We start from the raw sequence: 15,425 nt of genomic DNA, 5'->3' as shown, positions 1-15,425 counted from the left end.
ACCAAGATGGCTGAGCCAGCAATGGCTCCTGGGGCCAAGCCTGACCACCTGAGAGAGCCACGCAAAGTGAAGAGAGTTCCAACCGCAGAGCTGTCCTCTGACCTCCACAAGCATGCAGTGGCATGCGCTCACGCACATATGTGCACATGAACACACATAAACACACAAAATAACTAAAATAATAAAATCTCTCTTTAAAGTGCTCAGATGATCACTTCATTACCCATGAAGGTTTTGATTATTTCACAAACCATCCACAGCTCTGTCCAACTGACAGGAAGGGCTGGTTTCTTCCCTTTGACACAAAGAAGGAAAATGGATGGAATTCGGCGGTACGGTGCTTATCTAACATGAACAGGGCCCCAGCGTTCAACCCCACACCTCAACAACCAAGAACGGTAGGAACCAGCAAAGCCCTGAGAACCTCTGGAAAGCACACAGTGCCACCATGGCATGATGGGGGATGGGTGCTGCACATGATAAGTTGCTGATTCTGAGCTTCCCATGCACGTGGGATACATGCTTCTCACAGCCCTTATTTTAGTCAATGGATGTGAGCAAACGTAATACCAAGGAGAATGTGTCACATAGCTAGGCTTGCTCTCCTGTGCTTCTGTCACCCTGTAAGAACAGCTGGGCCAGCCTCAGCCACAACAACCATGGTCCCACAACGAGAGACAGATGGATCATGTTCAAAGGACAGGAGACTCATGGCCTGAGGCAGAGCCACCCACCCAGCCCACAGGTGCACGGCCACGAACCCATAGCAGTGTCCTGAGGCTCCGAGGTTGGCTGACGCACTGCAGTACCACAGCAGCCAGCTGACACCAAATACTCAAGCCTGAGCTGAGAACATGTCTTAGAAACTATAGCATTCAGGCTTTCCTCTCTAATATGTCCCAATTCTCTGGAGACAAGTATGAGGAAGTAGAGTAGGGAGAATAATCTAGTCAGGAATAATAGACTCTTAAAGCCACCACCAAGGAAATCATAACAATCTCCACCAAGAACACCATGGCCGTTCTGGTCTTGGAATCACCATACTAACCCAGTGTTATGCTCAGGCCTGGCATACCGGCCCTGGGGGAACTGAAGTCAAAGCAAGAGGTCATGATTTCAAGGCCAGCCTGGAATTTCAACCCTAATAATCTGCTTAAGGATACACAATATAAATATATAAATCACTCAACAACATAAAACATGAGAGGAGAAATTAAAGTGTACGTCTTTTGTGTGGATGAAAATTAAATTTCTAGGACTTTAAAGATTCAAAACATAGCAGTTTAAAAATATCATCAAGGGGTTGGGGATTTAGCTCAGTGGTAGAGCGCTTGCCTAGCAAGCACAAGGCCCTGAGTTCGGTCCCCAGCTCCGAAAAAAAGAAAAAAAAAATTAGAGAAGCTAAATAAACAAGAAAACAGAGTGTAAAAACACACAATGACACCAATAGCCTGTTTAAGGGCAAACATACACTCCCTGTGTCTAGGGCACACACACACACTGCTGTGTCTAGGGCACACACACACTGCTGTGTCTAGGGCACACACACACACACACTGCTGTGTCTAGGGCACACACACACACTGCTGTGTCTAGGGCACACACACACTGCTGTGTCTAGGGCACACACACTGCTGTGTCTAGGGCACACACACTGCTGTGTCTAGGGCACACACACACACACACTGCTGTGTCTAGGGCACACACACACTGCTGTGTCTAGGGCACACACACTGCTGTGTCTAGGGCGCACACACACTGCTGTGTCTAGGGCACACACACTGCTGTGTCTAGGGCACACACACACACTGCTGTGTCTAGGGCACACACACTGCTGTGTCTAGGGCACACACACACTGCTGTGTCTAGGGCACACACACTGCTGTGTCTAGGGCACACACACACTGCTGTGTCTAAGGCACACACACTGCTGTGTCTAGGGCACACACACTGCTGTGTCTAGGGCACACACACACTGCTGTGTCTAGGGCACACACACTGCTGTGTGTAGGGCACACACACTGCTGTGTCTAGGGCGCACACACACACTGCTGTGTCTAGGGCACACACACACTGCTGTGTCTAGGGCACACACACACTGCTGTGTCTAGGGCACACACACACACACACACACACTGCTGTGTCTAGGGCACACACACACTGCTGTGTCTAGCACACACACACACACTGCTGTGTCTGGCACACACACACACACTGCTGTGTCACGGGCACACACACTGCTGTGTCTAGGGCACACACACACTGCTGTGTCTAGGGCACACACACTGCTGTGTCTAGGGCACACACACACTGCTGTGTCTAGGGCACACACACACACTGCTGTGTCTAGGCACACACACACTGCTGTGTCTAGGGCACACACACACTGCTGTGTCTAGGGCACACACACACACTGCTGTGTCTAGGGCACACACACACACTGCTGTGTCTAGGGCACACACACACTGCTGTGTCTAGGGCACACACACTGCTGTGTCTAGGGCACACACACACTGCTGTGTCTAGGGCACACACACAGGGCACACACACACTGCTGTGTTAGGGCACACACACTGCTGTGTCTAGGGCACACACACTGCTGTGTCTAGGGCACACACACTGCTGTGTCTAGGGCACACACACACACTGCTGTGTCTAGGGCACACACACACACTGCTGTGTCTAGGGCACACACACACACACACCGCTGTGTCTAGGGCACACACACACACACACTGCTGTGTCTAGGGCACACACACCGCCCACACTCACACACACACCGCTGTGTCTAGGGCACACACACTGCTGTGTGTAGGGCACACACACACTGCTGTGTCCCACACACACACTCTGACTACACTACACACACACACACACACTGCTGTGTCTAGGGCACACACACTGCTGTGTTTAGGGCACACACACACTGCTGTGTCTAGGGCACACACACACTGCTGTGTCTAGGGCGCACACACACACTGCTGTGTTAGGGCACACACACTGCTGTGTCTAGGGCACACACACTCCTGTGTCTAGGGCACACACACACTGCTGTGTCTAGGGCACACACACACTGCTGTGTCTAGGGCACACACACTGGGCACACACACACACGCTGTGTCTAGGGCACACACACACTGCTGTGTCTAGGGCACACACACACTGCTGTGGCTAGGGCCACACACACACACACACACACTGCTGTGTCTAGGGCACACACACACTGCTGTGTCTAGGGCACACACACACTGCTGTGTCTAGGGCACACACACTGCTGTGTTAGGGCACACGTACACTCCCTGTGTTTAGGCCGCACACACTGCTGTGTCTAGGGCACACACACTGCTGTGTCTAGGGCACACACACACTGCTGTGTCTAGGGCACACACACACACTGCTGTGTCTAGGGCACACACACACTGCTGTGTCTAGGGCACACACACACACTGCTGTGTCTAGGGCACACACACACACTGCTGTGTCTAGGGCACACACACACACTGCTGTGTCTAGGGCACACACACTGCTGTGTCTAGGGCACACACACACACTGCTGTGTCTAGGGCACACACACACACACACTGCTGTGTCTAGGGCACACACACACACAAACACTGCTGTGTCTAAGGCGCACACACACACACACTGCTGTGTCTAGGGCACACACACACACAAACACTGCTGTGTCTAGGGCACACACACACACACACTGCTGTGTCAGGCGCACACACACACTGCTGTGTCTAGGGCACACACACTGCTGTGTCTAGGGCACACACACACACTGCTGTGTCTAGGGCACACACACACTGCTGTGTCTAGGGCACACACACTGCTGTGTCTAGGGCACACACACACTGCTGTGTCTAGGGCACACACACACACACACACACTGCTGTTGTCTAGGGCACACACACACACACACACACTGCTGTGTCTAGGGCACACACACACACACACACACACACACTGCTGTGTCTAGGGCACACACACACTGCTGTGTCTGGGGCACACACACACACAACACTGCTGTGTCTAGGGGCACACACACTGCTGTGTCTGGGGCACACACACTGCTGTGTCTAGGGCACACACACACTGCTGTGTCTAGGGCACACACACACACTGCTGTGTCTGGGGCACACACACACTGCTGTGTCTAGGGCACACACACACTGCTGTGTCTAGGGCACACACACACTGCTGTGTCTAGGGCACACACACACACTGCTGTGTCTAGGGCACACACACTGCTGTGTCTGGGGCACACACACACACTCCTCTGTCTAGGGCACACACACACTGCTGTGTCTAGGGCACACACACACTGCTGTGTGTCTAGGGCACACACACACACTGCTGCTGTGTCTAGGGGCACACACACACACACTGCTGTGTGTCTAGGGCACACACACACTGCTGTGTCTAGGGGCACACACACTGCTGTGTCTAGGGGCACACACACTGCTGTGTCTAGGGCACACACACTGCTGTGTCTAGGGCACACACACACTGCTGTGTATAGGGCACACACACACACTTTAGGGTACACACACACTGCTGTGTCTAGCGCACACACACACACTGCTGTGTCTAGGGCACACACACACACACACACTGCTGTGTCTAGGGCACACACACACTGCTGTGTCTAGGGCACACACACACTGCTGTGTCTAGGGCACACACACACACACACTGCTGTGTCTAGGGCACACACACTGCTGTGTCTAGGGCACACACACACTGCTGTGTCTAGGGCACACACACACTCCTGTGTCTAGTGCACGCACACACACACTGCTGTGTCTAGGGCACACACACTGCTGTGTCTGGGCTGTGCAGGGCACACACACTGCTGTGTCTCTAGGGGCACACACACTGCTGTGTCTAGGGCACACACACACTGCTGTATCTAGGGCACACACACACACACACACACTGCTGTGTCTAGGGCACACACACACAAACACTGCTGTGTCTAGGGCACACACACACACTGCTGTGTCTAGGGCACACACACACACTGCTGTGTCACACACACACACACTGCTGTGTCTCCTGTGTCTAGGGCACACACACACACACACACACACTGCTGTGTCTAGGGGCACACACACTGCGTGTTTAGGGGCAAACACACTGCTGTGTCTCAGGCAACTGAACACACAAACACTGCTGTGTCTAGGCAAACACACAGGGCACACACACACTGCTGTGTCTAGGGCACACACACTGCTGTGTCTAGGGCACACACACACACACATGTGTCTAGGGGTAATACACACACATGAACACTGCTGTGTCTAGGCACACACACAGGGCACACAAACACTGCTGTGTCTCTAGGCACACACAGGGCATAGGGCACACACACACTGCTGTGTCTGGGGCACACACACACACTGCTGTTTGCCCAGGGCACACACACTGCCGTGCTGTGTCTAGGGCACACAGGGCACACACACTGCTGTGTCTAGGGCACACACACTGCAGTGTCTAGGGCACACACACACACTGCTGTGTCTAGGGCACACACACACACTGCTGTGTCTAGGGCACACACACTGCTGTGTCTAGGGCACACAAACACTGCTGCTGTGTCTAGGGGCACACACACACTGCACACACACTGCTGTGTCTAGGGCACACACACACACACTGTGTCTGTCTAGGGCACACACACTGCTGTGTTTAGGGCGCACGTACACTCCCTGTGTTTAGGGCGCACGTACACTCCCTGTGTTTAGGGCGCACGTACACTCCCTGTGTTTAGGGAACACATACACTCCCTGTGTTTAGGGCACACACACTGCTGTGTCTAGGGCACACACACACTACTGTGTTAGGGCACACACACTGCTGTGTCTAGGGCGCACGTACACTCCCTGTGTCTAGGGCGCACACACTGCTCTGTCTAGGGCACACACACTGCTGTGTCTAGGGCACACACACACTGCTGTGTCTAGGGCACACACACACACTGCCCTGTGTCTAGGCGCACACACACACTGCTGTGTCTAGGGCACACACACACTGCTGTGTCTAGGGCACACACACTGCTGTGTCTAGGGCGCACACACACACTGTGTCTAGGGCACACACACACACTGCTGTGTCTAGGGCACACACACACTGCTGTGTCTAGGGCACACACACACACACTGCTGTGTCTAGGGCACACACACACACAAACACTGCTGTGTCTAGGGGGCACAGGGCAAACCACAAAAACACTGCTGTGTCTAGGGTACACACACTGCTGTGTCTAGGGCTAACGCTGTGTCTAGGGCACACAGGCACACACACACTGTGTGTCTAGGGCACACACACACTGAGTGGGAGGGGAGAACACACACACTGCTGTGTCATAGGGCACACACACACTGCTGCATCTAGGGACACACACACACACACACACTGCTGTCTCGAAGGCGCAAACACACACTGCTGTGACTAGGGCACACACACTGCTGTGTCTAGGGCACACACACTCAGTGTCTAGGGCACACACACACACACACTGCTGTGTCTAGGACACACACACAAACACTGCTGTGTCTAAGGCGCAAACACACACTGCTGTGTCTAGGGCACACACACACACACTGCTGTGTCTCGCACACACACACATCTGTCTCTAGGTCACACACACACACAGCCTTCTGTCTGCCGCACACACACACTGCTGTGTCTAGGGCACACACACACTGCTGTGTCTAGGGCACACACACTGCTGTGTCTAGGGGGCACACACACTGCTGTGTCTAGGGCACACACCACTGCTGTGTCTAGGGCACACACACTGTGTTCCAAAGAAAAGTTTAGGCACACACACACACAAAACAAAGAAGCTGTGTCTAGGCACACACACACACACACTGCTGTGAGCACACACACTGCTGTGTCTACAGGCACACACACATGAAATGACACACACACATGCACACACACACAGCAACACACTGTTGTGAATAGGGCACACACACACATGTGTCTAAGGGCACACCACACTGCTGTGTGTAGGGCACACACACTGCCGTGTCTAGGGCACACACACATGGAAGGGCACACACACACACACTGCCGTCCTAGGGCACACACACACTACACACTTCAAGTCCAGCACAAACACTAGGGCACACACACACTGCTGTGTCTAGGGCACACACACCACACACACACTGCTGTTAGGTAAAACAGAAGCAGAGTGCTAGGCACACACACACACAACAAAGAGAAAGTTTAGGGGCGACACACCACAGAGTAGGGCACACACACACAGTGTTTAGCACACACTGCATGTTCAAAGGGGCTACACACACCCTGTGTTTAGGGGCACGCACAACACACCCTGTGTTTAGGGAACACACACACTCCCTGTGTTTAGGGCATACATAAACTGCAGGCACAGGAGCAGGGAGAAATTATTGTCACCAATTACTCATCTGACAGAAGGCAAGTGTCCAGAATATATAAAGAACTAAAGCACTGAACATCAAGAGAACAAATAATCCAGTTAAAAATGAGGATAGAACCAAACAGAGCTCTCAAAAGATGAAGATTTGGCTGAGAAACACATGAGAAGTGTTCAGCATCCTTAGCCATCAGGGAAATGGAAGTCAGAACTACTCTGAGATTTTATCTTACCTCAGGTAAAACCACCAAGATCAACACAATAACCACAGCCCCATGGGCAAGGATGAGGAAGGGAGCAGTCAGCTGTCCATGCTGCACTGCTGCTGAGTGCAAACCAGTTCAGCTGCTATGGAAATCACTGTGGCAGCTCCTCGGGAAGAAGGAATCATCTACCTCAAGAGCCAGCTACCCCACTCTTGGGTCTATGCCCTAAGGATCTACATGCTACCACAGAGACACCTGCTCATCCATGGTTACTGCTGCTCACATTTACAACAGCTAGAAATTGGAGACAGCCTAACTGTCGTGTCAACTGAAGAAACAAAAACTAAATGCATGTTTATAAGGGAATATTACACAGTTGTTAAAAGTTAAATATAAAGTTTTCAGGTGCACACACAAGTGGAAGGAGCTAAAAATCCATCACAAAGTGGATAACACACCCAAAAAAAGACAAATACCATATGTTTTCTTTTGTGTTTATTCTTACTCTATCAGAATGAAATCATATGACATCATTCCCATACCCAAACTTCCCATTCTAAGTCTCAAAACCAGAAGCTTACCAATATCGCTGGCGAATTCATAGACATGGGGTTTCTGCAGCAGCCCTAACTGGCACATACAGGTCAGGGCATTGAGAGCTTTCACAATGACGAACTCCTCGGCATCGCTGAGGCCTTGCTGGAGCAGGGGCTTGAGGATGGAGGAGCTCTGCCAGCCAACATAGGCAGCCACACCTGAAAGGGAAGGCAGTGTCACCGTTACTCGGCACCAGGCTATGCGCATCACCACTGAGCAGTGCGTGACACTTAACACAGCAAGCCACCCACCAAAACCAAGACAGAGCCGAACTTCTTTCCCAGCAAAATAAATGAAAAGTCAATCACCCAGAAATCTAGGGACAGCAGAATTTACAGAAGAGAAAATGCAGGGATGCCTAAAATTGTCAATATTGAGAAATCAAAATTAAGTCATATATCCAAGACAGCCCTTCCTCACAAGTTTCCTAAAAACGGAACTCTGTCTAGCAAAATAGAGAGGGAGGTGGAGAACCTACAGAAGTGCAGATGTCCCCGAGGATCACGGAGGAAAACAGAATCCTCCAGCCCAGTTCTCAGTAATTCTCTCAAGGATACCAGGGGCTGCAGAGGGGTTCAGTTGGTCATGGAAGCACAGGACTCAGGTTTAGATCTCTACATTAGCCCTGGCTCTGGAGATGGAAAAGACAGGGGAATCCAGGGAGCTCACTGGCTGGCCAGCTTCAGTGACAGACCTTGTCTCAAAATAGTAAGGTAGAAAGTGACCACAGGGGGTTGGGGATTTAGCTCAGTGGTAGAGCGCTTGCCTAGCAAGCGCAAGGCCCGGGGTTGTGGGTTTGGTTCAGTTCCCAGCTCCGAAAAAAGAAAAGTAAAAAAGAAAGAAAGTGACCACAGGAAACACTTGACACTGAGCTGAGCCTCCACCCATGTGCACAGAGACACATACAGGCAGCCACACATGAAATGACACACATGAACATGTACACACATGTAGCAACACATGAAATGACGCATATGCACACATATACAAGGGTAGCCACACATGAAATGATGCATATGTATGCACACACACACAGCCACACATGAAATGACACATGCATGCATACACAAGGCAGCCACACATGGAATGAACATGAACATGTATATCCCACACTAAACTAACTTCAAGAATAACACAGGGAAGGAATGAGATAAATTCCAAGCAACATCAGAACCGGTAAAAAAGAAGCAGAGTGCTGCAGAGGAGTGAAGAAAGAGAGAAATCTAGGACTCCAGAGCAAGTCACAGAGTCACGTCTAAATATGCAGTTCAAATGTGCAAAAAATCTAGTCAGTGAACTGGGAAAGAAACCTCGACTGCCGCTGCCATCCCCACACTCACGTGCAGGGGAGTGACCAAACAGCCCTCGGGAGCAACTACCTGACTCATAGTCAACAAAACTTACACTTGTCATAAGGTAAATGTTATCCTGGTCCTTTAGAATAAGTCCATTTGTGAACACGTTAATTTAATCATACAACACAAAGTAAATGCTTACCATGACAGTGAAATAATTAAGAATTCAACTAAGCAAAGGGAGGGTGCAAAGGCATAGAGGGGAAGGACCTTCCTCTCCTTAGACTACAAATAAAAAGCAGGACAATGGCTACATAGTAAACTTCTAAGGCCCAACAACACTATGTGATGGGCACTGTGACCCTAACCAAGGACGTCAGCTATGACTGCCGGTCAGCTAAGGCTGCATCCCGTGTCCTGTGTAGTGAGGCTGAACTACACGGTGAGACTGTCCTTCAAAGATCAAAACATAACATTCTTTTTTCAAATGAATTTTAGAAAATCAAATAAAAATAGAGAAAAGACTTGCCTTCAAAATGAGTTAATAGTCTATATGCTCCAAAAACCCTAATGTAACTTCATGCAAGAAAAAGAATCAAAATAATAAGAGATAATGTAAGAAATACAAGCATGTAAACATCAGGAAAAGGTTTTGTAGCTCGGCTAGCAACCAGAAAACATCCATGACAATCTGCTACCTTACCCTTTTAGCAAGCAATGGTTAAGGAAAGCCTACTTCTAGCTGGGAGCGCATGGGGTGGGTAGCACCTCAAGCTGATAGAGTCATGAAAATACACTAGCTATTTTAGCTACATTTGCATATTCTTTGTTTATAGCAAGAACGCTTTATTGACTGGGCAGTAACTGGAGTGCTTCCCATGAAAGCGGTGTTCACATTCTCTAACTCAGTAACTGAAAACAGGACCTGTGCGCATTAGTTCCTTGTCAAGTTGACAAAACTCAGGGTCCTATGGGAAGAAGGGACTTTTAAGTGATGAACTGCCTCCATCAGATTAGCCTGTAGGCAAGTGTGTGGATCATTTTCTTGATTAGAGATTGATGTGGGAGGGCCTAGGCCAGTGTGGGCAGTGCCACGCCTGAGCAGGTAGCTCTGGGCTGTGTAAGAGAGCAAACTGAGCTTACTGGAGCAAGGCAGTACCTCCATGGCCTCTGCTTCAGTTCCTCCTCCAGCTTCCTGCCTCAAGTTCCTGCCCTGACTTCCCTCAGAGATGGACTGTCAGCAGTTACGATGAAATAAACCCATCTCTCTCAAGTTGTTTTTGGTCATGGTCTGTCTTTCTTACAGAAACAGAATGCTAACTACAAAAGAGGCTCTCTGTGTAACAGAACTCAAACTTTCTTTGTAAAATCTTACACTTCTAGCTACAGAAACTGGTAGGAAATCAGTGAACTGTGTACTAGCCACATGGTGGAGAGTAAGCTGCAATGTGACAGGATAGAGGCCACTCATCTGAGTGACAGGCTGACATCTAGTGCTGTTTCTCAGACCAAAGCCCACCACCAGAGAGTGCTTGACCAGACTTAAATACCTAATCATCCTGTTCACTTAAATAAATATGTAAGGTTCTCTGTATAACAATTCACAATTAAAGTTAACCGGTGATCTTAGCACTTGGGAGGCTAAAGCAAGGACACTTAGAATTCCAGGCCAGCCTGAGCTGGTTAGTAAGCCCTTCTTCCAATACAAAAAACATGAAAATTAAATATCCAAAATATTTAATTAAAAGAGCAGATGAATTTTGGTAAAATTAGTTAATGGAATAAAAGGATATAACTCTATTGAACCATGATTTCAAGGAGCTGTTAATGTTAGAAAGGGCTTGGACTTTTCTTTAATGTAAGGCAAACTAGGAAGTACTATCAGATACAGTCCCAGTGCCAGGCCAGAGACCCGAGTGCAATCCCAAGGCCCACTCGGTGAAAAGAGAAGTCAACCCACACAGGTTACCCCTTTGATCCATAAACACATCACAGCACACGTGCATCAGCCCAGCAAAATAAGCAAATAGTTAACTAAAAATTTTCAAAAAAAAAAAGTCTGCTGTAGAGAACTGACACATATGGAAAATATAAACCAAACAACTGGCTGCTGTCCTAGTCCAGTCGACGGGCATCATGTGATGGGCATCATGTGAACAGCACTGCAGCCTCTGCCTTGAATAGACTCGTTTCTGCTCCTGCCCCATCACACCACGGGGCCCACACTCCGGGAAGACCTGCCACGCCCTCTGTCACTTCTGCAGAATCCCATGCACTTTCCCAAGTCACTCTTCTGAACGACCACATGCTACTTCTCCTATCCCCGAAACACTGATTAATAAAGTCACTCCTAAATCAGTTATTCTATAAAGGAGCTTGAAGACAGACAGAAATACTAGGAACTCATTCATTAAACAAAACATAATAAAACCATTACCTAGCTTCCAAACCAATGGAGGGGTTTGAGAGGGCAATTTAAACCTTAAAGATGACTCTAAGAGGAAATGCAGACATACCGACTATGCTATCGAAGAAAGCTCCACGCAGGTGCCAGTCATTCTTATCATTCAGGAACGTGATCATGTGGGACAAGAGAACGTCGTTGGCTTTCTGCCGTCCAAAGAAGACGCACAAGCGTGTGATCCCATTCTCCATCAATGTCTGTTTCACAATATTCTCAGGGTCACTTAACAAAGTGACAACCTTCTGCTGGACCATTTCGTGTAGGGCCTGGAGCTCTAAAACACAGAAAGAAGGATCAGTTTCCAATCACACGTGCAGACCGAGCATTTTGAATTTCGGTATTTTGGTTGAGACACGGTCTTGCTCAGGCTGTCTTGAAACTGGTTGTTCAGTTTTGAACTCACAATTCTATGTGGCCTCCCAAGTGATGAAACTGCAGGTCTGGCCCACAGCCAGAGCTGTCTTCTCTCTTACTTAGTGGAGTAACAGAGTGATCGCAGAGGCTTCCACAAGCCCTGTATTTGCTAAGCTATTCTACCATTCAAAGGTCTGCAGGTGAGACACTGAAAGTCACCTCAGCAGTCACGGCTGTGACAGCAGCTACCATCTCAGAAAACATCTGTTTAGGATCTCCAGATGAAATGCAGGAGGAAGCACCAGACAGGAGAGCTCATTACCTCCACAAAGATCAACATTCACAAGGCCATTGAAGAACCAGACTAGTTCAGCATGTAGCTTTTAGAAGGCATTTTAGAGTAAGTTGATTAAGTAGACAGACAGACAGACAGAGAGATGGAGATTTATAAACAGATATATCCATCCATAGAATATATCATAAGTTCTCTACTGGTCTACGCAGCCTTCCTCTCTACTTATCCTTATTCATCCGCCGAGCTGGTTGTCTGTCTGTCCCTTGCTAAAGCCCATGTTTGAGAGTACTGGTCTAGGTTCTTGCCACTTCCCTACTGCTCCCAGCTGCCTGGAGTAGAGCATGTGTAACCACTGCTCAGCTGAGTGAAAGGGGCAAAGCCATCCCCCTCTGCTCAGGACAGCCACAGCATACGGATGTATAAACTAGATTTCTCTAGTACATCCCAACTTAAACCAGCACAGAGCAGATTCAATTCTGAATCTCTGGCTAAGAAGCTATTAAAAGGTTTTTAGATACAGAGAAACATAAGACACCGGCCCCATGAGGTCACCACCACAGGTGTTTCTTTGCAGTAAATGAGGAACTTGAACATGTAAACCAGAGACACTAACTACTAAATGACTAAGGATACTCAACACTATCATGTGAGAAGAAAAGTTTAGTTCTTCAGCAAAGATGATTCCTTTACTTAATGAGAACCACCCGATCTGCTGGCTCTACTGCTCACACAACTCCAACCGCAGAGAGTGCAGAATCAAGGGCAAGGTAACAGTGAGGACAGAGGATAATGTGCCAGGGCCCTTCCCATCCTAACCACTGCTCTTTCACTGTACAAGAGAGCCACAAACAACAGCGTTACAAGTCACCACTAGCCATTCGGTGTAAACGATGGGGATGTTAAGAGGGAAAATAACACAACCTGTGTCATAGTCTCCGTTAGGACGCGTGGCTTCATCTACCTCTTCACTGTCCGGCTCGTTCTCCATGTTGAGAGTTTTTAGCTGCACTAGTTCCAGGAATCGCAGAGCCGTCTCGGCCAACAGAGCTATGTTTTCTATAAGATATCAGAAGAAAAATTATACTCACATCCTCATGCTGCTTATAACTTTTCCTCCCAAAGTCCTTTAACGTTTTTGAGACAGGGTCCTTGTGCCTCAAACTGGAGATCCTCCTGCTTCAGCCTCCAGAATGCTGGTAAATACAGGTCACCATTAGGCCCAGAATCCCTAAATATTAATCATAAATTCTAGAGGAAAAGCAGGATCTTGAAGTCCTTAATCAGAGTCTCTATAATGATCTCATAATCTATGATGATCTCTAAACAACAAAAATTCTGCACTGTATAAACTGTCTAAAATAAAGTATCTATTAATAATGAGCCAAAAACACTTAACCCCAGAGCTAGCCTTTAAAAGTATCCTGCCAGTCAGAGATAGTTACTAGACTAACACAGAAACATTAGCACCAAAGTAATGTCACACGGGGCCCAGAATCACACACACCAGGACTCATCCCTCAGGCCTGCCACTTCCCAGCTTACTGTGTGCACAGCCTGAATCTTGGACTCTTCAGGTACATTAGGAGTCTGCTCTCTTAAAAAGCCATTACTAAACAGAATCAGTCATCATTAGACTGCTGTTCACACAACAGCCTGAGGTTCCCAGGGACAAAGGGTCAGAGTGCTGGCCGCACTGTATTGACTGTCTTTTCTCTGAAAACCTACGAGACTGACCAATACTTCACTCCCCTCAGTTCCCCATTCCAACCTCTACATGTGCCATCACTGATCTGTTCTCTGCCATTCTTCTATTTCTATTTATTCCTACGTCTGTAGGGGTGACCTTAGCTGAGTCTCACAGCAGTGGGGACAGGAACCTGAAAAGGCCACCGCCTGTAGTCAGCAGGACTCCCAGTAGAGCAATAGGGACACCAACCCACCCATAAAATGCTCGACCTAAAATTTATCCTGTCTATAAGAAATGCAGGGACAGGGATGGAGCAGAAGGAGAGAACAGGCAACCAATTACAGACATGACCTGAGACCCACCCCACGGGCAAGCACATCCCTAACACTATTAGTGATACTCTGTTATGCTTGCACACAAAAGCCTAGCATAACTGTCTTCTGAGGGGCTCCACCCAGCAGCTGACTGAAACAGACGCAGAGACCCACACTCAAACATTGGATGGAGCTTGGGGACTCCTATGGAAAAGTTGGGGGAAGGACTGAGGACTCCAGAAGGGATAGGAACTCCACAGGAAGACCAAAAGAATCAACTAACCTGGACTCTTAGGGGCTCTCAGAGACTGAACCACCAACCAAAGAGCATATGCAAGCTGGACCTAGGCCCCCCAACCTCAGCACATATGTAGCAGATGTGCAGCTCTCTCTTTAGATGAACCCTGAGTTACTAAAGCAGGGGCTATCCTAAAAGCTGTTGTCTGTCTGTGAAATACTTTCCCTGAACTGGGCTGCCTTGTCTGGCCTCAGTGAAAGAGGATGTGCCCAGCCCTGCAAAGACTTGATATGCCAGGGTGGAGGGATACCCAGGGAGGGCCTCCACCCGCTCTGAGGAGAAAGGGATGGGAGGATGGGAGATGGGGGGAGGGACTATATGAGGAGAGAATCCAGAGAGGGGGCAGCAATTGGGATACAAAGTGAGTGAATAAATAAATAAACAAACAAACAAACAAATAAATGAAAAAAACAGGCTATTACAAATAATAAATTCATGTGTGTTAAAGAGATCCTGAATTTCTAGGCCTCACTTTATGCCCCCACAATACACAAACAG

General features: G+C 48.8%; 1 protein-coding gene across 1 annotated transcript in view; it reads right to left on the bottom strand.

Moving 5' to 3' along the window:
- Pik3r4 (phosphoinositide-3-kinase regulatory subunit 4) overlaps positions 1-15,425 on the bottom strand; it is a 54,294-nt gene that overhangs the window by 29,056 nt on the left and 9,813 nt on the right. Inside the window, exons 5-7 of the mRNA XM_032910437.1 lie at positions 13,550-13,684; positions 12,032-12,253; positions 8,205-8,378 (exon numbers count right to left, since the gene is read on the bottom strand). Of these exons, the coding sequence (XP_032766328.1) occupies positions 8,205-8,378; positions 12,032-12,253; positions 13,550-13,684 (531 nt within the window). The remainder of the gene's footprint in view (positions 1-8,204; positions 8,379-12,031; positions 12,254-13,549; positions 13,685-15,425) is intronic.

This window comes from Rattus rattus, chromosome 8 (assembly GCF_011064425.1).
Source record: "Rattus rattus isolate New Zealand chromosome 8, Rrattus_CSIRO_v1, whole genome shotgun sequence".
Classification (NCBI taxonomy): Eukaryota; Metazoa; Chordata; class Mammalia; order Rodentia; family Muridae; genus Rattus; species Rattus rattus.
The sequence above is the reverse complement of the archived record's forward strand: the minus strand, read 5'-3'. Positions and strand labels throughout refer to the sequence as shown.